This window comes from Electrophorus electricus, chromosome 18 (genome assembly GCF_041902795.1).
Source record: "Electrophorus electricus isolate QZ-2024a chromosome 18, ASM4190279v1, whole genome shotgun sequence".
NCBI lineage: Eukaryota > Metazoa > Chordata > Actinopteri > Gymnotiformes > Gymnotidae > Electrophorus > Electrophorus electricus.
In genome coordinates, this window is record NC_137514.1 from 1,512,215 (window position 1) to 1,537,784 (window position 25,570).

The window sequence follows — 25,570 nt, forward strand, 5'->3', positions numbered from 1 at the left end:
ACTTGTTAACTTTTTAATGACTCTACTGTGCAGACAACGGTTACACTTCAGCTAACAGCACATATTCTATGCAGATCAGTGCCCTAGTTCCAATAAGCAAATGAGAAGGGAGAAACATGTCATTTGGTAATACACTACATGAATGAAAAGGGAGAAACAGGTCATTTGGCAATACACTACATGAATGAGAAGGGAGAAGCATTTTATTTGGCACTACATGGCCTTTGTTGTTTTAGACGATGTGTTTTAGAGAGTTGCATTGTTTTAGTAGACTGAGTATTTTAGAGACCTGTGTTGTTTCAGGGCAGTCAGCCATAATGAGGCACATTGTGGCAACAACACAGTTTCTGCTTCATGATGCCACAGGGGCTGCTTTGAACAGCTGAAATCAGCCCTGGTGTCTGCACCAGCTCTAGGCTTTTGTGACCCTGACAAACCATATGCTATCTTTGTGCATGACAATTGTGGCTTTATGACATCCTGTTTGACACAGGAACACCTTGGTTTTCTTTGTCCTGTAATGTATCACACAGCTAAGCCGGATACGTTTGCGCGTGGTATGGGGCCTTGTTTTCAAGCAGTACAAGCCACTTATCTTGCTGTTTTGGTTTTTGCTACTCAAACCTTGGAACAGACACAGTCAAATGCCAGCACTCAGTAGTATTTTCACTGCTAAACCATGGCCATGATGTGTAAGTTACAGCCCCAATATGAGGCAACTGGCTTGCTATCTTAACTGTTATCGAGATTCAAACGGCACTCTCCTCATTTATGATGGTGAGAGTGGCTGATGGTCCTGATGAGAGGGATGATCATGATGGTGTTGAAATCTCTATACCTCGTCCTGTCTTTCAGGACATGCCCATTGATAATGCTGATTTGATTCTCTGCACCGATGTGTCATCAACTCATGTTGATGGAAGATGTTGTTCTGACTGGGCAGTAACTATCAGCCATAAAACACTTGCCTGTAGAGCTTTACCCCCCTCTTTCTCTGCTCAACAAGCTGAATTGGTGGCTTTAACTGATGCATGCAAACTCGCTGAGGATCAAAGATTCACCATGTACACAGAATCTCAGGATGCCTTTGGAGTTGCACATGATTTTGGACACCTGTGATGTCACAGAGTCTTCTTGGAAGCCACAGGAACCCCAGTTAAGAACGCTGGGTTGGAGCAGGTGTTTCTGGATACAGTTAAACTCAGTTATTCAGTGAATTAGCCATTGTAAAATTCAAACCACACACTAACTGATTCAAATGATTCAAGTGAGGCACAAGGCAACAGGCTCACTGATGGGGTGGACAAATGGGCCAAAAGAACTTTTCACCTACTGTGTCTCTCAGTTATACAGAGTGCAGAAAACCTGATATTTCTTCTATTCATGGTTTACAGTCCAGTCTTCAGAATGGGAAGCTTTGACATGGGTAGACTCTGGTGCAAAAGATGAAAAAAAGGTATATGGATCAATGGGTAAAAGCTAGTAGCACCTGAATTGCTACTTGTTTGCCTGGCCATGCAATAATTCCTGAATTGTCAAATTCTTCACCGGCCATGTGATAATTCCTGAATCACTATTTTACCTGGCCATGCAATAATTCCAGGTCAGTGGGTTGTGGTGGGGAAATCTATGTATTCCTTATCATGTGCTGTTGATTACAGATTCTGCTGTTAAAACCAATTGTTTTATTAAAAATAAGGAAAGTAACATCTATTAGGGACAGTCAGGAGGGGGTGGGAAAGCCTCAAGTGATTAACTGTGGTTTATTGGCCATGGGTCCACCCTGCAGGTGAAGAACTGTGGTTTATAGGCCATGGACCCTGGCAGGGGAAGATTTCAACACAGTGCATAGCCATACCAGCCCGCAATGAGGGACAGATAGTGTGGAGAAAACTAACAGTGGTCAGAAACTAACAGTGATCAGAAATCCAAAGGAAAAGGCAAAAATAATTCAATATTATAGTGAGGAATAGTTCAGTGTACATCTCTCTCTCTCTCTCTCTCTCTCCCTCTCTCTCTCTTTCTCTCTCTTTTGTCCCTGTCCCTGAGGATCCAGATGCACTGACACAGTCTGGTGCCTGAGAGAGGAGACTTATAGGATCAACAACCTGAACTTCTGATAAGAGTCAAGGATGAGGCGAATCTTGCGTCATTTCTGAACCTGGGGCATCATTAGAGGGTTGGCCTTCAAGGCTTAAGCCCGAATGTTTCAAAGCCAAGCCCCAAAATATTTTTCTACCTCAGTTTTATTAAAACTGTTTTAGCACTACAGGCACTTTAAACATTACATTGCAGTATCTGCCAAGCCCAGACCCCTCCCCTTAAACCTTCTCCTTCACTAAGCTCAACAGCAGAAGATTATTGTTCTTATGTGAGAACAGTCAGTACACAGACTGATAGCCAGAAGTGTGTTTTGACATGTGATGCACACATCTTCATACATTATATACATTTATGTAAGGTAAACAATTATTTACTTTATTTTAGTGTCATGAGTTTTGGAATTGAACTATACACTTTGTCAGTTAGAAAAAGTGCACGACTGCATAAAGCTGTTCGAAATATGTGAAAACCTCTGTTCTCCACTTTTATATCATGCATATATGCACATTCAGATTTGAAGCACAGATAACTTGACAACAGTGAGCTTACATTTAGATTGGTTAATGCCTATGAGAGCATGCAATGCCATTATGTTGAAGCCAATCAACACTTCACCATGAACTGTACAAATAATGATCAACCTTTACCCGCTGGCATTATGTGGCACTTTTGTGCCAATTCTGACAGCTAAGCAACATCTAAGCTACCGTTGAGTGAGCTCAAGTGAACAGCTCCACAGATGGGAGAACAGGCAGATCTGCCATTCTCTGTGAGACATGAAAGGGCCTCAGATTTCATAAAAACTAAGTATGAGAAATCGGGCCAGAACAGGTACAAATGTGGTCAGCACACACAGCCTCACAGCATCAGTACAGCAGTAAAGGTGTGAACATGGTCAGCACACACACCTTCACAGCACCAGTATAGGTGCAAACATGGTCAGCACACACAGCCTCACAGCACCTGTACAGGTTCAAATGTGGTCAGCACACACACCTTCACCGTGCCAGTACAGGTGTGAATGTGTTCAGTACACAAACATTCACAGCACCAATACAGGTTCAAATGTGGTCAGCACACACATCCTCACAGCACCAGTACAGGTGCGAACATGGTAAGCAATCACACCACACACAGCCTCACAGAACGGGTCCAGGTTCAAATGTGGTCAACACACTCAACTTCACAGCTTGGACCTAAGCACAGCAGTAAGAATCAGTGAAGCAGGAAGCAGAATTCCTATAATGACATTCAGAAGGCAATATTTTGTCCATCTTTTTTTCTTACCAGAGGCCATCTTTTTGGTAATCAATCTGTATGTGTCCCATAGCCCCTGTGTGTTCACAAGGGAATTTCTTGGTCTGCACACCAAGTCTCTAACTGTGACACATGCTCAATTTTAGTCTCCCGCAACTCAGCCAGTTTATTATTCCTAGTTGCCATAACATGACAAAGCCTGAAATTAATTAATGTTGTGTACTAGGAAAGGATAAATTTAATGCAACTTCACAGTCTATGGATAGAATATCTGATCTCATTACTCTGAATAGGCTTCTATCATATATAGAAGGAGGTTTAAGAGAACCCCATTTTCTTGGTGAAATTCCTACCAGTAAAGTGAACAGACATGTTCTAAAAATGGGGAAGAGACATACAATATTTTGGCACAATGTTATCAAATTAGGAGTATTTGTTATCTGTTATTGTCCTCATTATTACTGAATGTCTGGTACTTAAACTAATGATGTCCTGTTTGAGTTTGCACTCGTAATTTGAAATTTGTGTAATCTATCCTTGCATTGAACTCTAAATAGAGGTTGAACGTCTAGTTTTTTGTTGAAGGACAGGTTTGACCAGCCAGGTTGACTAAGTTTGCTTTTATATATATATATATATATATATATATATATATATATATATATATATATATATATATATATATATATATATATATATATATATATAATTTGTTTCTCATTCTGTTTTATAGATTTATACGTACAGTATGTAAAGTGCTTATATAATTCACCTTCTACAGAGACATTTCTGAATGTCTCTAACTCTGCTGCGCCATTGTGATTGTAAAGCAGTGCCAAGGTCAGGAGGTGATAACATTCTCTCTGGGCTGAGGCCTTCGAGGCCTAATCCACCCCCCTTCTTTCTCTCTCTCCCACTTCTTAACTCTGGCGTCCTGTGTACTTGGACTGAATGCCTGATGCTAGACTGGTACCCTTTTCTGGCTAACAAAAACTGATCTGATGTCTCTCCATGCATGCAAATAATCACTGAGAATCTTAAGATCACCACAGTGAACACAATTAACACAGTCAACACAAGCGCTATATTCAGCACAGTCACCACAGTGATAGCTTATGTCTGCGGGATGACAGCTGAAGAATAATGATATATACAGGAAGTGTACAATTAGTATTTGACAATACTTCATACCTTGTGTTTAGACTTTTAAATATTTGAATGCTACACTTTATTTAAATCTAGTACATCCAATGGAAATCAATAAACCTGACTGAAATGTGAACTCCTAAGCAGTCCATAAAATCATAAACCCTTTAAGAATGCATATAAAATCATTAAACACTTAGCAATCCATATAAAATTATCAACCATTTAGGTGGGGAACTTGTATCTAGTTTACATAAAATGGCCAACTGAAAAAAATAAATAAAAATGACTTAATTTTAAAATGAAATTTAAAATATATAAAATGAATGAGTGGTTCAGATGACCTGTATATTATTACAAGTAGTACACCACAGCAATATTATATAAACAACCCAGACTATTATAAACAATAAACAACAGCAAAATACAAGCACAATAACCACAAACTTGTAATCTGAAGAAAAACAGTGACTGTTCATTTGCTGTTCATGCCTCCAAACTTTTTCTCCTTGATGTTAAACTTGGTTAGGCTTAAAACTCCCAACATCAGCTTCAGACTTCATTATGCATCAGACAGATACATTAGCGCTATGACATACTACATTAGCGCTATGACAGATACATTAGTGCTATGACATACTACATTAGGGCTATGGCAGATACATTAGCGCTATGGCAGATACATTAGCACTATGACATACTACATTAGCGCTGTGACAGATACATTAGCACTATGACATACTACATTAGCGCTATGACAGATACATTAGCACTATGACATACTACATTAGCACTATGACATACTACATTAGCGCTATGACATACTACATTAGCACTATGACATACTACATTAGCGCTATGACATACATTAGCACTATGACATACTACATTAGCGCTATGGCAGATACATTAGCACTACGACATACTATATTAGCGTTATGACAGATACATTAGCACTATGACATACTACATTAGCGCTATGGCAGATACATTAGCACTATGACATACTACATTAGCGCTATGACAGATACATTAGCACTATGACATACTACATTAGCGCTATGACAGATATATTAGCACTATGACATACTACATTAGCGCTATGGCAGATACATTAGCACTATGACATACTACATTAGCGCTATGGCAGATACATTAGCACTATGACATACTACATTAGCGCTATGACAGATATATTAGCACTATGACATACATTAGCGCTATGACAGATACATTAGCACTATGACATACTACATTAGCGCTATGACAGATATATTAGCACTATGACATACTATATTAGTGCTACGGCTAAGTACTGATCAAGTTGCAGCGCAAGGGCTAACCGTGACATCAGCCATGTATTGGAAATGGATTCCCCATTAGAACTGCTATTCACTATTCATCCGTATATGTATGAGCCAACATTCAAGCATTTTTAGTTCCTATGGTCAAATTCCTATGGAATGTTTTACAAATGTCATAATCACTGTTTTATCTACAAAATTAACTTTCGGTTTTGGCCTATATGAAAGGCATTGTTGACGGAACCTGTTTTAAAAAAAGGCTATAGTTTTCACACTTTTCATAAATCTAATCATTTAAGTTCCACGCCAGGAAATGCGCCTGTTCGTTGTTCCTTATGTCGGTCTACTGCCCAGTTGTCTAACTTACTAAAGCAAAGCGGTGGCGCTCCGTTATCGTCTTAAGGGATTTCCCTAACGCTCCCACACTTGACAGGTTGTGACGATATGTACAAAATGTTTTTAAAAATTAAAAAATAATTGCAATGCAAGGAACGGTGACGAAAATAATGGAATAAAAGTACATTTCGCACTTGTACTTCAGTATATAGCAAACTCTTTTAAAACAAAATTTGAAAGTACAATTTGTTCAAAAAGATACTTAAGTAAATGTAACGGAGTAAATGTACACAACTCTGGTCAAGACTAGTTGGTACTTTATGTAGGGATCACGTGTGTGTGTGTGTGTGTGTGTGTGTGTGAAATTGGTGTTCTCTCCTTCCTAATGTGCATTATTAATATGAAGGTAAAGTGTGATTTGATATCAATGATATTCTAAGAAAAAATGTCTAGCTAGCTATGCAGCTATAAACTACAGTCAGCAGAAAATAAATGCAACGATGCATTCCGGAACTAGGTGTGCCGGAATGCACGCACTATATTAAGGCATATTATAAAGATTATAAAGGTTTCAAGTTTATTAAAAAAAAAAAAAAAAAAAAAAAAAAAAAAGGGTTTGTAACCAATTTTATATATTGATATTTCTTTCCACCACATACAGATGGTTAGTTAGGCAACGTCGGATATCTAGCCAGACGGTCTGACTGATCGGTCGCCTAATTGCAATGTAAATACAACGAAAAGTAACATGTCCAGTAAGTGACCTTGGGTGAGAACACAGAATTTTCCCAGAAATTGTACTAATGACAAAATGATATGCATCGACATGAAAAACTTTATGTAGCTTCAACATAACACACAAACTATAGGACAAAGACCCAGAGGAAAGAAAAAAATAAGTCATCTCACAAATATGACACTTTTTGACTTTGGTGACGCAGATGACGTGAGCAAAAATGCATCCGTTTGTGCATGCATGCCGTTCACTCGCAATTAATAAGGTGAACAATCAAAGAAGAAAAATCTGATCTGAGTTTTGAGGAACTGCAGAATCAAGTCCAAAGTTCTTTTCCACACATATGTTGGAGAATGGTTTCAATTGATTGTGTAAATTCCACTGATTGAACTAAGAAGAATTATTTTTTTTTAATGTGCACATATTACCGAATTGTATCAGTGTTAATGTGTCTGCATGTGTTATTGTCTGTTGTGTCATGAGCTCTCATTCATTGGACAAAAAACCCAAAAGAGTGAAGTAAATAAGGGGCCTCCAGCAGCAGTGAAAACAGCAGCAACAGCATCGCATGGGGAAGTAACCAGAAGACAAGTTGGCAAAAATCCCAGAAATACTGTGGGCAAGAGATAAGAACAACTTTGGGGAAGTAAAAAGAGCAAGGCCATTAATGATAACACGCAAGTCTATGTAGGCAAAAATGCCTACAGTGTCCTATGTCCAAAACGTTAAACAGGTTTAGCAGAAATACACAGACACATAGTGGAGAGAAGAGCAATCACTCAAAAAACAGAGAGAAAAGAAAGCAGTTTTAAATACCAAAGTCAGTCACAAAGCAACAATGAATCACTTTTAGGCATGACTAGGCACTGTGAATAATGGTTTAAGAATTATGCAACAATTGCACAACCTTTGCAAACTGCAGTGACTCTGTGAAAAATGACAGGTGAGACTGTCATGGACAGATGAAAGTGACAAAGTGGGACCTTGTTAAAGTACTGAAATTACACCTTTTAGGAAAATTTTGGTTCACCCCAGAGATATTGTGTGTGTATAAACCCAGACACACACAGATTTGGAAAATCTGGGGGCATGACAGCAGTTTTATTTGTATAGCACATACACAGTGGCAATTGAAAGTGCTTTACATAGATCGCATTCTGAGATCTATCTGTAATGGTAAGCAGGTGGAGGAAGGATGCAAATGTTCAATAGAGCATCTTTTACTGAGGGCGAACCCAGAATCATAGTCCAAGACATGGTACAAGGCTGAAAAGCCAGAATAGTTGGACATATAAATGAAAACAGAGCACACAACAAAACAAAAGAGAAAATCGCAAGCACGGAGCAGGAGAACAAGGAATACAAAACTAACAGAGACAGGTTGTTAGGCTTCTTGTACAAACAGACACTTACAGATTAACATAGTTTTTAATGAGCTGAGTGGTAACCAATACGTGTAAAAAGATGTTCAAAACCAATAAGGCAGCCATAACCAGTACACATAAAAAGATGTTAAAACCAGTAAGGACGTTTGATAGTACAGACAAACAAAACCAAAAGACAAACCAGAAACAGATTCCAAAATTACCAAGAAGGTCATAACCGGAAATGCTAAATATATATAGAAAGCTCAGTATGCACACAAGATAGGAGTGGCAATTCTTAGCAAAAATAAATGGGACTGGTAAGAATATATGGATTGAACAATTAAGTGACAGGTGAAAATAATCAATATTCAGGGAAGTATGATCCTTTGGCATGTTGCTGGGTCTCTTCTGGGAGCTTATTGTCTGTAGTTCTCCACCTGACAGAACTACATTACAGCATCCTCCTCCCGCCAAAGAGGCTGGTCCAGCCGCAACACCCGGACTGACCTGACGATTGCCAACGCTTCCACACAGGCGACCCCGAGGGAGCGGCACAGGCTTCTCCAGGAACCTGCCATGGAAGTCAGCAATGATGCCCAGATCCAGAATGTCAACCACTGCCAACTAGCTCTGGTCCTCAGGGCCATACCATACTCCACAAGAAACTGCAGTACGCTGCCCCTAGTCCTGGAGTCCAATAACTGTCGCAGTTGCTCCATCACTTTGCATGGGCGAGGACGGCACATCACCAGGTGTCGCCTCATCGAACAGACCTGAAATAACAGGCTTTAAAAGAGACACATGAAATGTCCAAGAAACACGGTATCTGGGAGGCAGTTCCAGTTGATAAGAAACCTCGTTCCCTCTTTTGACAACCTTGACTGTGCCTATATACTTGGGAGCAAGTTTCCTGCACCCTTTAGTCACATGAAAATCCCTTGTTGATAGCCACACTCTGTTGCCTGGTTGATGGACAGTTCCTCGTTGACAAACTGTCCAGGTCTTTTGACACTGCAAAACTGTCTCTATATGTTGGCAAGTCTCTTCCCAGACCTGTTTGCTGCACTTTATTAAAGTGTCTACACCCAGTAAACAGAGGTCCAGGGACTCAGAGCAGGCTGGTACCCCTGCACACATTTGAAATAGGTGATTTTTGTGACTGAGCTCACCAGGGAGCTCTGTGTGATCCCTGCCCATGTCCCAAACTCTTGATTTGCCCTCTCACAGTGTACTTCTTCTACACTATAACACTAGTTATCTTATGTTAAGTACATATAGAATAATGATCATTCAGGATTCTAATTTAAATACACATGTGGGCCAAGACATTCATTCACTTCCAGGCCTTTATTCATACCTGCATAAAGAACACACAAGACAAATATACAGGCTTCATACTTTTTTTCTCCCACTCAGCTGCACCTGTAAATAAATATAGATGTCAGGAAATGGGGAGCATGTAATTCATATTACTTGACATTTTGTTTTATTATAATTGTTGTTTTAATTTTTTCTTATTGATAGTTAATAAATGTGTCATTTCTTTGAAAAATGATATCATGAGAGATAGCGCAAAGATGCCTGATGAAGCCTGTGTATTTGCCGTGTCCTTTTTATGTAGGTGGCGGAAGTCAATGCTCCCTCAATTTAAGATGATGTGTTGGGGTCATCGTTTAAATCACCGTTATATCCTACAAAAAACAGACATAATACCCGTTACATACATGTTCCCATCCTCCTTTTTGAAAAGCAAATCTTGTCATATATGTGCCTAGGAGACTGTTGTTAACTTTGCTTGATGATGGAAGCTATTTAATTTTCAAACACATTGAGCCTTACATGAGCTTCTTCTCTGCTCCTCTGGTTACTGAACAAAGCTCCAGATTGTCATCTTGGTCATCAAGATTGTGTATTTAATGAGTGTGTGCATTGTGGTTTACTGCAGATGTTTGGGGCAGATGGGGCAGAGTTGCTACATGACTGATATGCCATTGTTAATTGGTTTCTGTGGAGTCCCAGGTGTTTGCTACATGGTTGCTATGCTGTAAATAGGTGGATGCTAACCACTTGCTGTGGTATCCCAGGTTGTTGCTAGGATCATGGGTCATGCTAAGTGGCTGCTATTGTCTTGCTATGTGGTCCCTATGGTAGCCTAGGTGGTTTCTATGTCATTGCTATGACGTTAAAATGTATAAAAATATATTCAGCAGAGAGATATGCAAGCTAAAGCTTTATTATTTTTTTCATTCTTCAGATATAGTTTTATTTTTAAGCAAACAGTTTTTGCAGCATTTGATTTAACACAAAAAACTAGTAGGCCTATGAGAGTCAATTAGGGATGAAATGAAGAGGAATCACATGCAAAGGATGAATCTTTACAAGGTAAAAGTCCAAGCATGCTGTTCATGATTTAACTCTTAGAGATGATCTGATTCTCAAAGAGATGATTTGACTCTCTAATAGATGGTCTGATGCTAATAGATTATCTGATTCTCTAAGAGACAATCTAATCTGAACTTCAGTTTAGAGACATAGGAGCAGGGTTTCTTTTATATGTTGCATTTCATGATGCTGTCATCTGTGCCAGTGATCCACAGTGACCCAAGATTGTAGGAAAATGTTTGACTTTCTGTGAGTGTGGGAATTTGCGCCACCCGGTGCCAGTTGGGTTGCATGCAGAGACATCTCTATAAGACATTAATTAAATTGCCCATTGTTTAACATAATAATAGTCAGAATATTCTTCATCAGTTGTGATTGTGTCTGATGTAAATATTTATGTTCTTTGAATGTGTTCATTGTACATATTTATGCCCCTGTATGCACATTCCTTCAAGATTATTTTAATTTTATTACCCTTGTCCAGAACATATAATAATAAAAGACAAAATACAAGTACATGTAAGAGATATCTCCAAGGGAATTGACCCCATACACATCTCCATCAGTAGAAACTTCAATCATAGAAAGAGATCCAGGTACCTGCTCCCAATTCAGAGGTCCACCACACGCTGTTGGACTTACTCCCTGACACAAAGCAGAGCCAGACTGACAGTTTAGCAAATGATCAAATCTTTTAGTAGAAGATTTCTAAAAAGGGAATTTAGTATAATAGTTCTTTATCACTAAGAAAACATAAATCAGTAATTACTATTTAAGGAAAAAATGGTGACAATGAAGCTTCAAACATATCCAGGCAAGAAATAAAACCTTTTATCATATAGTGTCCTGCATCAGTCATAATAAATATAGAAAAGAGCTTTATGAAACAGCAATCAAATTTAGAAATGGTTTAAAAACACAAAAGACACTTTGAAGGAATTACAGCAGCAGAATTTACAATGAGATTAACTATATGATACCCTCCCCAAATAAAAATGTTTTCCACCTGGATCCAGAGGGCAGATCTATGGGTGATTAATGTTGTACCAACAAGCCAGCACATCACTGATGATGCATACAGGCACAACCACAGGTATATATACTAGTACATATATTATTGATTTTGTGCATAATACTGGAGTTGCAGATGGAGTTGCATCTGTAATTTCATATGTGGACAAATCATGTTTGTTTTTGTTTTGTGCAGCATTGATATTCTTGCTCTGAATCTCAGGACTAAAGTTTGGATTGCTCCATTTAGCATAGTAATTCCCTTTGAAATTGTGCCATTTGCTTTTGATTGTGCCTAGTTCTCATGTGTTGTCCAGTGTTGTTTTGTATTCCCTATTTGTATTTAAACCTTGTGTTTCCCTGTATTTTGTTGGGCATTGTACATATGTGTTCAGCACCCAAGAAACACCTACGCACCTACCACTAAAAATAGTTACTTTGCTTGTCTAAGACTAGGGTTGCTAGATAACTATCAGTTCATCTATCTGGGGCTGCTGGTCTTAACATAGCTGGCCCAACGTGGTGCTAACAGCATGAGCTTTTCCAATGCTATGTCTGTATATTAATATACTAATTGGAAGGCTAAAAAGTAGAACTGACTCACCAAACTGTGATGTTACCCTGTCTCCAGTCCTCAATATCCCAATCAATTAAATTGCTCATTTAATTTAAATGAGTGGTCATATTTGATGATTGTTAACAATAAAAACAACTGACCAAACTTGGGGTATGTGACATCCACAAAGTTCAGACAGAAGAACCTGAAGCAGGGGTAGAGGGCCTTGAAACCATCTTGGACCCCCTCCTCTTCATGGCACCAATGTGAATTCTTAGCCTGTCCCTAATACAAACGAGCCTTTCCTAACAGTATGTATGCACTGATGTATGTGTTTTTAATGGTGTTCAGTTTATTTAGGGTCCAGGTTCTTATGCCATTGTAAGTTCTAAAAAATTCTGGTTTTGCTATTCTTAATCTCCCTCTTTGTGATGTATTGTGATGTCCATTGGGATGTTTGAGCGTTATCAAGATATGGGTACACCTCCTACTAGTGGTAACACCTCCTGCTTGTGCCACGCCCTTATGAGCACCACAATCATTGCCAGTCTCACGCCCTTATGAGCACCACAATCATTGTCAGTCTCACGCCCTTATGAGCACCACAACCATTATCAGTCTCACACCCTTATGAGCACCACAACCATTGTCAGTCTCATGCCCTTATGAGCACCACAATCATTGTCAGTCTCATGCTCTTATGAGCACCACAACCATTGTCAGTCTCATGCCCTGATGAGCACCACAACCATTATCAGTCTCACACCCTTATGAGCACCACAACCATTGTCAGTCTCACGCCCTTATGAGCACCACAATCATTGTCAGTCTCACGCCCTTATGAGCACCACAACCATTGTCAGTCTCATGCCCTTATGAGCACCACAATCATTGTCAGTCTCATGCTCTTATGAGCACCACAACCATTGTCAGTCTCATGCCCTGATGAGCACCACAACCATTATCAGTCTCACACCCTTATGAGCACCACAACCATTGTCAGTCTCACGCCCTTATGAGCACCACAACCATTGTCAGTCTCACGCCCTTATGAGCACCACAATCATTGTCAGTCTCATGCCCTTATGAGCACCACAACCATTGTCAGTCTCACGCCCTTATGAGCACCACAACCATTGTCAGTCTCATGCCCTTATGAGCACCACATCCGTTGTCAGTCTCATGCCCTTATGAGCACCACAATCATTGTCAGTCTCATGCCCTTATGAGCACCACAACCATTGTCAGTCTCATGCCCTTATGAGCACCACAACCATTGTCAGTCTCATGCCCTTATGAGCACCACAACCATTGTCAGTCTCATGCCCTTATGAGCACCACAACCATTGTCAGTCTCATGCCCTTATGAGCACCACAACCATTGTCAGTCTCATGCCCTTATGAGCACCACAATCATTGTCAGTCTCATGCTCTTATGAGCAGCACACCCACTGTCAGTGACATGCACCTATGAGCACCACCTGTTGGGCCTGCCTGTCCTTTTCCATTGATTGTAGGTATAGATTTCAAAGGGCCAACAGCTGGGGTGTAATTCACCAGAGAGTGTGAAGATCACCAGCTTTAAGTGTTGATCTAGCTTGAAGTCCAGGCCCCTTGTGAGCAAGCCAAAGGTGATAATGGCAAGGAAAAACTCCCTAGAGCATGAGGAAGAAACCTTGAGAGGAACCAGGACTCAAAAGGGAGGGGAGGATGCTGCTATGGTCAACACTGGACACCACAATAACAACAATATATACAATCAAGAACAAAAATAAGTAATGAGAACATGTATACAATTAAAGTCTATTCAGGGTTTCTAGAAGTCCTAGTCTGGGTTTGATGCATGTAGGTGTATCCGAAACACATCTGGCAAAAAAATGTCTGTCCAAATATTAAAGTATGTAAATTAGGGATCTGTAATGTGCAAAGATGGACTCTGGCAGATCTAGCTATGGCAGCACAGATAAAAGGATAGAGCCAGAAGGAAACACAGGCATAAGGGCACCCTGGAACATCAGCACTTTGCCACTCTCAGTCAACAAACCTGAATGACAAAAAGGGGTGAACTGACAGCATCATAACATCACAGTTTACCATAACTCGCATGCCCCAGATCGTAAAAAAGAGAGGTCAAAGAAACACTCCTTCATTATTCATTTCACCCTGATTGTCTACTGTTTTAGTGTATATCATCAGCCATTCACTCATATAGCTTGTGAACTGAATGTTCTCCACAAGGGGGCGGTATAACACGCAAGGTGATTGCCATGCAAATTAACATGCCTGATATTGCAGAGGCGATATTAGAAGAACCAGGCCATTCTAAGGAACAAGCCGACTGCATGTCAGTTAATTGTTCTCAGCATAATAAACAATAAAACCAAAATGTCAACATTTATTAAGCATTATGTTTGACCTTGTGAATGTGTTGTAGTGTTAACTGAGCAAAGTTCTTTATTTCAGATCATTGTGTCAAACCATTGCTCTCCTTGTTGTGGACAAATCTGCATGTGTAGTTGTGAGGTTGTCCACATCACAAGAGAAAAGAAAATCAACCCACAGACCAGTGAACAGGGTTCAAGATACACACAGAGAGACCTATTAAACAGCTGAAGTTGAATCTGCTGTACCTTCTTCAGAATATGAAGACCAAGAACTATATTTAGATTACCAGAATTCTACAAATGATGAGATATATTTCTAAATAACAGTCTGAAAGTGACATATTGGAAGAGGTACTAGTTGTCCCAATTGAAAATGATTATGGCCAGTTGTCTCTGTAGAGTCAGAGAAACAAGCTAATAGTGTGCTGTTATTATGTTAAGAGCAAGGGCCATAAATGTGCTGCTTCCAGGCTGAAGTTTGAAAGAGCGGACAAGATACCTGCTGAAAGAAAGGTTCCAAGGGGATGTGCAACCCTTCAAGAGGTGGAACATATAGATCAGCTGAAACACAGTGTATAGTATTGTAGTTTATACAAGTTAGTTCCCATCTCACAATCTGACTGGCTGTGCTTATATTCATGATAACAGAAGTTTTTTCATACCAAAACTATCACTCTACTGATATGTTGCTAACAAACAGCTTTATGCACCCAACCCTTAGTTGTTTGGTGCATATACAAAATGGCAAATGAATATAGTGGATAAGTATCTATATAATGTCATTTGACCTGCAGGCCATTTGGTCAGACTCTGAAGGAGTGTGACCACAGATGCACATCACATTCTGAATCTGCCATCACCTTTAGGTTTAGGTTGCCTGCTGTGATGACAAAATGTTTATTGTTAAACACACCCATCGGTGAACCTAGCTGGGTTGTTGGATGCCAATATATATCCTACAGAGCAACATTTTTTTTCTTTTGGACAAGGAACATTCAAATTGGACAATAACTACATACAAATTACAATATACAAATAATGCAATAACCATAATAAACAAATAAATTCTATATTTAACCATAAATAAATAAATTCATTTGATTTTTTGTTGGTTTTTAACATCTTTTATTCCTTTAATCTTCACTTATTTTCACTTTTCAATCTTTTCCATTTGTAATTGTTACATTTGCACAGTAACAAGCTATTTGTTGTGGAACTACCTTTTGGCAGAAGGTATTAAAACATTTAACATTATGTTTTGGGCTTGTTTTCTTTAGTTTCACAGATTAACTTGTTGCTAAAACTAAACAAAGTGTAGCTTGGTCAGTACAACTCTGTATATTGCCCTTAGAGTCGAATTTTGTGTAAAATACAAATCTACTTTTGTTTGAATGTTGGTAGCATTTACCAGTCGTACCATTTGCTTTATAGCACCAGTTAGCTCTGCTGTCCAACTGCAGAGCAGATGAGTGACATTCCCTTTGGACAATCCTCACTTTTGAGCTTAATTTGGCTAAACAGAAATACTGCTTTGTGGAATACGCCCTCCCTCACCCCACTTTCCAAGTGTCAAAGTGAGAATTGGCTGATGCTGTGTATGACAGTCAAAGGTTCCTCTCCAGTATTCAGACTCTTTTCCTGAGTTACTCAAAGTAGCCCTACTCTAACACACATGGTTTAACCTCACGAAGGACTTACTGAATGGTTGAGGTTGAGCCAAGTGCATTGGCACATGGAAAACCCTAAAAGATAGGTCTCAAATTCCAGCAATTTTTAGCCAAACATCTACTTTAGCTAACAAGTGTGGGCAAAATCCCAGTTCCAAACCTTAATGTGTCACTTGGACTTAGTATGGAATAACATCAGTAACCACTGGGAGTTAGACTGTGATTGGCAAAATGGCCAATCATTTTTGTGTAGTCGAAAGTTTTTGAAAAAAAAATACCGTTCAATAAAGCAACAAAATACACACAAGAGAGAGACAAGCACATTTTCCACATTTCCAACAAAATGTGTGTTTGTTTGTGTGTGTGAGAGAGAGAGAGAGAGAGAGAGAGAGAGAGAGAGAGAGAGAGAGAGAATGTCTTGTCTGTGGTTTGGTTTCATCCCTAATCCCACACATACAGCCATATACCCAATGGTAGCGACACCTACTACAGCTGCATGTTGGGATTTGGAGTTGAGGGGACATTCACTTCCTCTTCAGTTTGCCAAGGTAGAAAGTTTCAGGACAGACTCGGTCAAGTTTGTAGCTGGGTTAGCTAGTCATCACAGGCGAGGATTCATCGTTGTAAGATTCAGCCACAAAGGCTAAGTGAGTACTATTTGTAAAAACATCAAACTTCAGATATTCTAATACCTCTGTATAGAATATAGTGAAATGTCTGTCATGATGGTGGGTTTAGAAGTAACTAAATTTGCTAGCAACAGTTTGCCTGGGTAGTTAGCTAGCTAGCTAGCTAATTTGACCTAGCTTTCTTAGACAGAAGAATTACTTAAATAAAGTACAGATGAAAACAAAATCGGGCCGATTTAATTTAAAGCCGGTAATTTATAATTAAGACAATGTGCAATAACACATAAACTGCAAACAACGTTGATTAATGAAGTAAAGTTTAGCTAACGCTAGCTAGCTAACAAGCCTGTTGCGAATGCAGCTGGCCAGCCCGTTTGTGACGTTATCAAGCGCGTGTGACTTCAACAGTGCTCGTGGTTGGTTCATTTCCTCGGAGGTTATTAAACAAATAAAAATGTATATACTCTCGCAGTGTTGTAACGTGTAGCTTTATCTATACTGACTCCTGTCTCTGGTGATGCTTTAAGGTAACTTAAACAGTATAACCATAGCTAGCTATAGCTGAGATATCCAGGAGATGAAAACATTCTGATCCAAAGCAATGCTACAGTGTTGGCACTTAACTAAAATGTATGTATGTGTGTGTGTGTGTGTGTGTGTATATATATATATATATATATATATATATATATATATATATATATATATATATATATATATATATATATATATATATATACACACACACACACACACACACACAGCAACCGGTTTGTTTTCTGCTATGTAAAAGATGGTTGCTACCTCGAAAATGGACATTTTGCATGGTGTCATGTATTTTAGTTTAATTTAGCGGAAGACTGACGTTAACGAGGAAACTACTGGTTAGGTGAATTGATCCTGGTCAGAGTTGAAGAAAATGCCACTGTGGTTCATAGATAAATCTTGGCGCGAGAAAGGCTAATAAACACTTAGTTTCGTGCGGGGACCAACCGTGTGCGTCCTCGCTGTCATGGCTCACATGTATTGTACTGTACTGTACTGGTTGCAGTTTTGTTTGAATGCAAATGGAATGGTGGAAAAAGAGGTGCATTTATACTACCATAACATCTGACTAAAATGTGTCTCAGACCACATCTTGAAGTGGATCTGTTTTAAATGCGTCTTGGGTGTGTTTACACCTATTTTACGTGGATAATCTATCCAGATATAATCATGATACCCCTGAAACAACCATGTGTAAACAGGGTCACAGATGTAGCTAATAATTTTTCATAGACACCATTCAGAATTATTTTGATTCAACACTTAATTCACACTCATGACATTCATGTTGTGAAACACTGTTGCTAAATACTGATCCAGTTTCTCCCCCCAATATCTGTCTGTCTCAGATGTCTAGCACTTCCTTCAGGCCAATTACGGCAGTGGCCTGGACATCCAGCGGCACCACCTGCCCTGGCCATTTCACTCTGGTAGCCATGACAACACTGCTCCATCTATAAATTAACAATAAATATATCTATATAATTAGTCTCTATGTCTCTCTGATTTAAAACATCCTGTCTGTGTATTTATCAGCATATTTTCAGTATCTCTGACAAATGTTGAAAATGTGATTAATGTAAATAACTTGACTGTATGACTTTAAACCAGCCTTTATAGCTGATAACTAGTCTAGATAAATAAAAACAGTCTAAGTGATAAGACTGTATTCCTAAAAACCTATCTAAGTCATAACTAGTCTTTATAACTAAAACTATTACGAAGACTATGAGGAGGTCACTGGTTTAGGGTGTGTAACAGATGAGTACTGAGGAGATCAGTGGTTTAGGGTGTGTAACTAATGCACTGTAGGGTGTGTGCTTTTCTTTGTGTTCATCAGATCAGCGTGACTGAGGATGGAGCTACTGCCAGCTTCACCAGGGGCTTCGGCCTGAAGTCAGGCTACTACCTGTGTTGCAGTAAGGTGGTTATCTCGCGCACGCGCACACACACACAAGCACATTGGTGTGGCTTTCTAATGCTTACAGAATAGCCTTCTGCCAGGTGAAAGCACCAGATTATATAAATCAATTTTATGTAAATTTTGTGTGTGTTTTGTCTGTCTTCTGCTAGGATCTGTCAGGTGGAATGGTGGTGTCTGATGTACAGGTGATCTCCGATAAAGAGACCCTTCCCCATGGCTACTGCTACATTCCAGAGTACATGGATTCCAGTAAGAGCTCCTCATGACCCACCCAAATCACCATGGTGACCTCATTTCATATCTCAAAGCTGGAGGGAGAAATGGCCTTCTATCACATTTTTCAAGATTCTGATGACAACATATATGGAAATTAACAAGATTGCTATAGTTATACCTATAGCAATGCCAATTAAATTATTTTGAATTTTGTTGATATTGTCCAGATCTAATCATAAATGGTTAATGATATAAAGATTAGCCAGCTGTAATTTTGAAACCTTCTTAAAAAAAGCTAATTGAGATTATAATTATTGTAGTTTAAAAATAATAGAAAATTGTTTCTATTTACAGAGCTAATTAGCAGTAAAACACACAGAAGAATAAATATCTCAGTAATGCCGTAAATTCCGTAATGCAGTAAACATCAGTAAATGGTGGTATAGCAATGAATATCAAAAAATGATATTGCACACTCCATTATCATAAACCTGAGTCAGCATTCACCAGTTACATAAACAGACCAACACTGTTCGCTTGTATCAGCACAACACACTGCCAAGCAGCTACTGATGTGTTTTGCTCAGGAGGAACAGTCTCAGTTGTGTTTCTGTCCGAGTGTGACGATGTCCTTGTTGGCCATAGCTCACTTATATAATTTTACTAGTGAGTGGTATTGTAATGTTAGCTGAGTTATATAACTTAAACATTAGTCTCTCCACAGGTGTGTTGAGTGGGGAATGAAATGTAGTTTATTCAGGTTAACAGTACAAACACACAATAAATACAATTAATAGACATCAGTGCAAGTTCGCCAATAAACAAATATGCTAAATTCCGACAACATGGAAAATGCATAAATATTATTAAATCCAGACAAGTCTAGTTGTACACTTTACAAACAACTAAAAAACCACTGGTTATGTAACTACAATAAATTATTTATATCACTAATACAGTAGATTGTTTTAATCATTAAACACAGCACAGTAAAATAGACAGTTAGTAATGGGGATGACTGAATTTGTTTGCATGTAATTTCAGTCCACATTAATGGCTGGTCATAGACTGTAACCTAAACCCTGTCAGAAGAGCAGACAGTGTGCAGATTAAAGTGAGTGTAATCTCAAGTGTAAAGCAACTGGGTGCTGAAGGTAGTGTAATAGATGTGAGATCTGAGGTTGCACTTGATCTTAAATTTGTCCATTTGGCAGATATGTTCAGCAGTCTAACTACCTGTGGAAAACTGTTCATAAGTCTAGAGGATTTGGCTCAGATGCTCTGTAGCCTACATCCAAACAGGAGCATTGTAAACAGACTGACTGAGGGGTGTGAGAGGTCCTTCGTGATCCTACAGACATTCCTCTTGCACGGCTCTGTGTTAATATCCTTCAAGGCAGAACTGCTGGACTTGTTAATTAGACAGGTGTGTTAATTTGTCAGGATGGTAAATTAAACAGGTGATGAATTGAATCAGCTGTGTTAGTCAGATAACAAGTAGAAGATGCGGGACACAGTAGAGTACAGTAACACACAGTAGAAGATGCAGGACTGGGAAAGTCCTGGACTCAGTCTTCCTCTAATGTTGGACAGCACTCTGGACTCTTTCTCTCTCACTCTCACTCAGAGGTCTCTGTCTGGAAGAAGAAGCGAGTTTGTGTACGTATTGTTCCTGTGGACAGCGTCACCACAGCAGTTTTGGACATTCGAATTACGGCCAAGAGCAAGATGATGCTTCAGCAATATACCTGCCTAGGGTAAGATGAGAATGGCTCCATGCTGAGTGGGAGGGGCTCCATCCTATGTGGGAGGGGTTACTGGCTACTGAGTCTCCTGGGTTTATGCTAATGATTGGTGTGTGTGTGTGTGTGTGTGTGCATAAAAAGTGCCAGAATTTTGGCAGTGTGAGTGTTGTACACAGTTTAATTGTTCGAGTGTTTATCACAGGAAATTAACACACACAAGCTATGATGTTTCCCCAATAAGATTTAATACTAAAATGAATCAGCACAAATGAATAAATCAGTATGTTAGGTTATGTGTTCATGTCATGCTCTAGCTCCTCTGCCAGTGGAGTAGCAGCCACTGGGATTAGTTCTCCATCCCTACATGAATTCTTTTGTCAGTTGGATACCAGAAAGACTGTGTATGAGATCAGTGTAGATCCGCAGAGGAAAAAAGTTTTTGGGTGTTGTGGGACTGAGGAATTGCACTCCCTGGTGATCAGTAACTGATTTGTATAAGGCTGTATATCCACTGTCAGGAATTATACATATCTTATCATACTATCGTGCTTCTAGTATTACCATTGTTAGTTAAACTATAAATCAGCCAGAAGATTGTTTTTGCTTTTTGGCCATAGGCATCTTAGCAGCATGTTGGTCTTACTGTAACATTGGCTGTTACTGGATGACGTTCGTATCAAATCAGTCCAATACAGAAAATGAGGTGATATGGCAGCATATTGTGTTACATGTGTCTATCAGTAATATGAGCATACACACAGTTGTCTACTGGCCATTTTATTAGAAACACCATAATCTGGGTAGGTTATAATGTTACATCTGTGGTAGTGTTGGTTCAGCAGCTGGTTGGTCTTGTATGTCATAGCACCAGACAAGAGCAAGCTGATTTTCACACGAGTTCTGATTAAATTGTGTGTTTGTGTGATTTACAGGGACATGCTGGGCTATGTGCTATGGTGTATGAAGGGACCCTTCTCCATTCCTGTGCCACAGGCAAAACCTCGCCGTATCAGTTTAGATATCGGCAAGATGTCACTGGATGGAGCAGCACCACCACTTCCTCTCAGACCCAGGTGTGTGTGTGTGTGTGTGTGTGTGTGTGTGTGTGTGTGTGTGTGTGTGTGTGTGTGTGTAATAGGCTTTCTTCGTCTAACTCTGAGTCTCCATAGCAACCAGCCTGCAGCACCACCTAGGCTCAGCCGTCGCCATAGCAACTTGGATGTGAAGGAATCTCCTGAGCGTGTGTGTGATGGCACTAATATCCATGGCATCACAGGTAGTATAGACCATAACCAAAGTGCAGCCCACACCAGTGTTCCCAGGTCCAGTTCCCAGCTCCAGTCCTGTCCTGCACAGGGTCAGGGTGTCCTGCTGTAGCCCACCTGCTGGAGCTCATGAAGGGCTTGATTAGGAGCTGATTAACTGGATCAGGTGTGTTAGAGCAGAGAGACCATGAACCAGTGCAGGCAGGAGGAGCTGGAGGAGGGAAATATTGGATTAGACCTGCACACCACACACACACACACACACACACCAGTGCAGGAGAGGCAGATCTAGAGGACTGGAGGAGGGAAATACTGGATTAGACTTCTAATTTTTGGATTGCACACTTCTCTTACACACATGCAGAGCAGTGCAGTGCAGGGCAGGGCAGGCAGAGCTAGAGGACTAGAGGGTAATACTGGATTAGACCTGCACACCTCAAACACACACACACACACACACACACACACACACACGCAAAGGGACATGCTGGACTAGCCCTGCACACCTCAGAGGTTTTGTGTGGGAGCAGTCAGTTTTACAATTTGCCTTAACGTCTTGTTCAGAATACTGACTTCTTCTTTTAAATGGAACCAAGCTGATTAGTGTATTTAAAAAATAATTTAAAACTTTCTATGGGACACACGGAAAACAGCATTTTAATTACAGCATGTTCTGTGCTGTCTAAAACATGTTCAAAGCATTGTGCCCCAGGCACTGGTTGGTCTTGTTGATCGTAGCGATTAGTCTGGAACCAGGGAATGTTGGGAAAGGTGTTTTATGTTCTTCCTGTTCTGACCTCATTTTATCTTATGTTGGTATTTTCCTTCGATATCCCAGCAATGGATGGGGTTCCGTTTGCTCTGCACCCAAAGTTTGAGGCCCGGGCTAGTGAAACGGTGAGTTCACTGAGATGGTCTTCAGTTTTGAGCACATCGCTAACTCAGTGTGTTTAGTAACTTTTAAATACTCTCTCTCGTCTCACCAGGTGTCCATGACATTACTGGATGACATTCGCATTAAATCAGTCCAAGACATAGAAAATGAGGTAAGATGGCAGCATTGTGTATCAGTAATATGAGCGTGTACACACACACATAGACGTTTAATGGCCACTTTATTAGGAACACCATAATAATACTGGGTAAGTTTTATAATAATGGAGGGAAGGTTGTTATAATAATTCGGGGTACGTAATAATATTATTTATTATTAATAGGTCGGACCACATTAATACAGAGGCTGCGTCAGGCCATTCCACACTGTTCTGTCCTGAAACTGATATATGATTTCTTTTTCCACAAGTTTTATGCTGGAAATCAGGGTCTGGAAGTATTTGAAGTGGCAAAAGGTTCTCATTATAATTATGTCTCATCAACTCCAGGTGCTGCAGTTGGAGTAACGACAACTTGGAGTTGTTTAGAATGTTTTTGGTATTTCATTGAGTTTGTACAAAATAGCCTGTGCTGAGCAGGGTTCCGTTCCGAACCTTGTTTATGTGGAAGTGCAATTGGAATGGTTCCTGTCTGTACTCAGGACTGCTTGTCCTTACAGCGGAAAAGAGGCTATAGACTCCACCCAGTATAGGAAACACTCCTTCGAAAGTACTCTAACCTCATTGTCCTGGTAATGGAAATTTGAGATGATCCATTCTCTGTGACATGGTACATTATGCTGGAAGTGCCATTTATAAGATGGGTTCATTGAGACCATAAAGAAATGCACTTGATAATACTCAGATAGTCTGCAATGCTTAGTTGCTGCTCAAATGGTCTTAGGAGGCCCATATGTACAGAGAAACACTCCACTACACCATCACACTATCACCAATCTAAACACAAGGGATGTTGAGTCCACTGATTCTGCTGTTTACACTGAATATCTGTTTATCTAGTATCTGCTTGTCAGAGCAGGAATCGAGATGTGGACATCAGATGTCCGTTTTCTGTGAGGCTATACCACTACAACCTCAAGTTCCTGTTGTTAGCTGACAAGCAGAGGCAGATGTGTTCTGCTGCTGTTGTATCCATGGTTACAGAGTGTGGGTATTTAACTCACTGCAGCCTTCCCCTCAGCGCAGATCAGTCTTATCGTTCTCCAGAAGTTCCCAAACCAACCCATCTGGCATCGGCATCCACAGACACTCAGATCACATTTTTCCTCCTTTCTGATGTGTGCTGTGAACGTTACCTGACGTTCTTATGTTGCTGCCACATGATTTGCTGATTGGATAAGATTTAGACATTTAATTTACTTGCTAAAAAAATGTGCTCCAAAAATTGCACATTCTAATTCTCTTTCTCTCTTTCTCTTTCTCTCCACAGTATAACTACACCTTTGCAGTGGAGGAGCTTGCTGCCAAGCGATCTTGCCCCTCAGTGACATCACTCACATAAGCCCTAGATACCACACTCTGCTGCCCTTTTTAGGGAATCCTTTCACCAAAACGTCTATCCTTGATTAATAATGTATGAAAACTGTTGGCATCAGGTGTGATAACTTGGCCTCACTGAATTCCCTTTGGCTTTACCCATTTTTGCACTTTATATCCAAGTCTTGATCATGGAATTTTTTACACAATGGTTTCTTTCTTACTAGATAGTAATCATGTGCCGTACAAGTTTATCCTGTCTCTAATCTAAGATGACCCTGCTTGGAGAAATATTTTGTATCTTAAACCAAAAAGAAATCTAGCCTATTTATAATCTGATGTAATGGTGTAAAAACAAAACAAAAAAAACATGTGATTGACCCACACCATGGGTCTTTAGTCGTCCTGGCCTTAAATTGGCTTAATCATGAATGCTGAATATGAGCTACAGCTAAATGCCACAGTAGACTAACTGCAGTGGCACATTCATGACCTCACCACACCTGACATGCCATCCAGCTGAGCATTCTGAAGGTTGTAGAAAATTAAAGTTCCTTCTGTTCTCTATTGAACTACACTTAACCCACAGGGTGCCATAAGCTCTTTGTGCCTTTCACATTCCGTTTATAGAAGTCAACCATACACAGGCTATGATTCCACATACTCAGTCTATGCAAGAGCTCAATGTCTAATGAAATATAAACTATTAGATCTATTAGTGGGTTTATTTTGGATTATAGTTACATTTGTCTTACATGCAGAAACAAAATTTTAAATTATTGTGTTTGCCCTGGGACCTAACTTTATGGGTATTTTTCTATGCATATAATGTACTTTGTTCTGTGGGCGCATATGCGCGCATGTGCTACGACTATCATAAATTTACAACATGTTACGTGGCTGCTTCTGTGTTTGTCTTTAAACATTGTATATTGTAGAGATCTTGGACAGAATGAAACGTTTCTTGATGGAGTATATTACTAGAATATTTCAGTTGGGTTTAAAGGAGAAATTTCTTAACAACTCAGTATTCCAAATATGTCATTTAGGTTTTTTAAAAGCTTCAGTGAATACATGAAGCATCATCTGAGATGACAAGGGGTGACGGTAGCGCACCTGAAATAGGGT

General features: G+C 39.7%; 1 protein-coding gene across 1 annotated transcript; it reads left to right on the forward strand.

The window, feature by feature from the left end:
- The first annotated feature begins 16,747 nt into the window (after positions 1-16,747).
- On the forward strand, positions 16,748-25,337 carry mvb12a (multivesicular body subunit 12A). The gene is made up of 10 exons (XM_027027134.3): positions 16,748-16,896; positions 18,273-18,353; positions 18,764-18,847; positions 18,997-19,096; positions 20,691-20,820; positions 21,741-21,881; positions 21,978-22,084; positions 22,912-22,970; positions 23,060-23,119; positions 24,396-25,337. Exons 2-10 carry the CDS (start codon positions 18,273-18,275, stop codon positions 24,465-24,467), a joined length of 834 nt encoding a protein of 277 aa, XP_026882935.2. The 5' UTR covers positions 16,748-16,896; the 3' UTR covers positions 24,468-25,337.
- Positions 25,338-25,570: the final 233 nt, after the last annotated feature.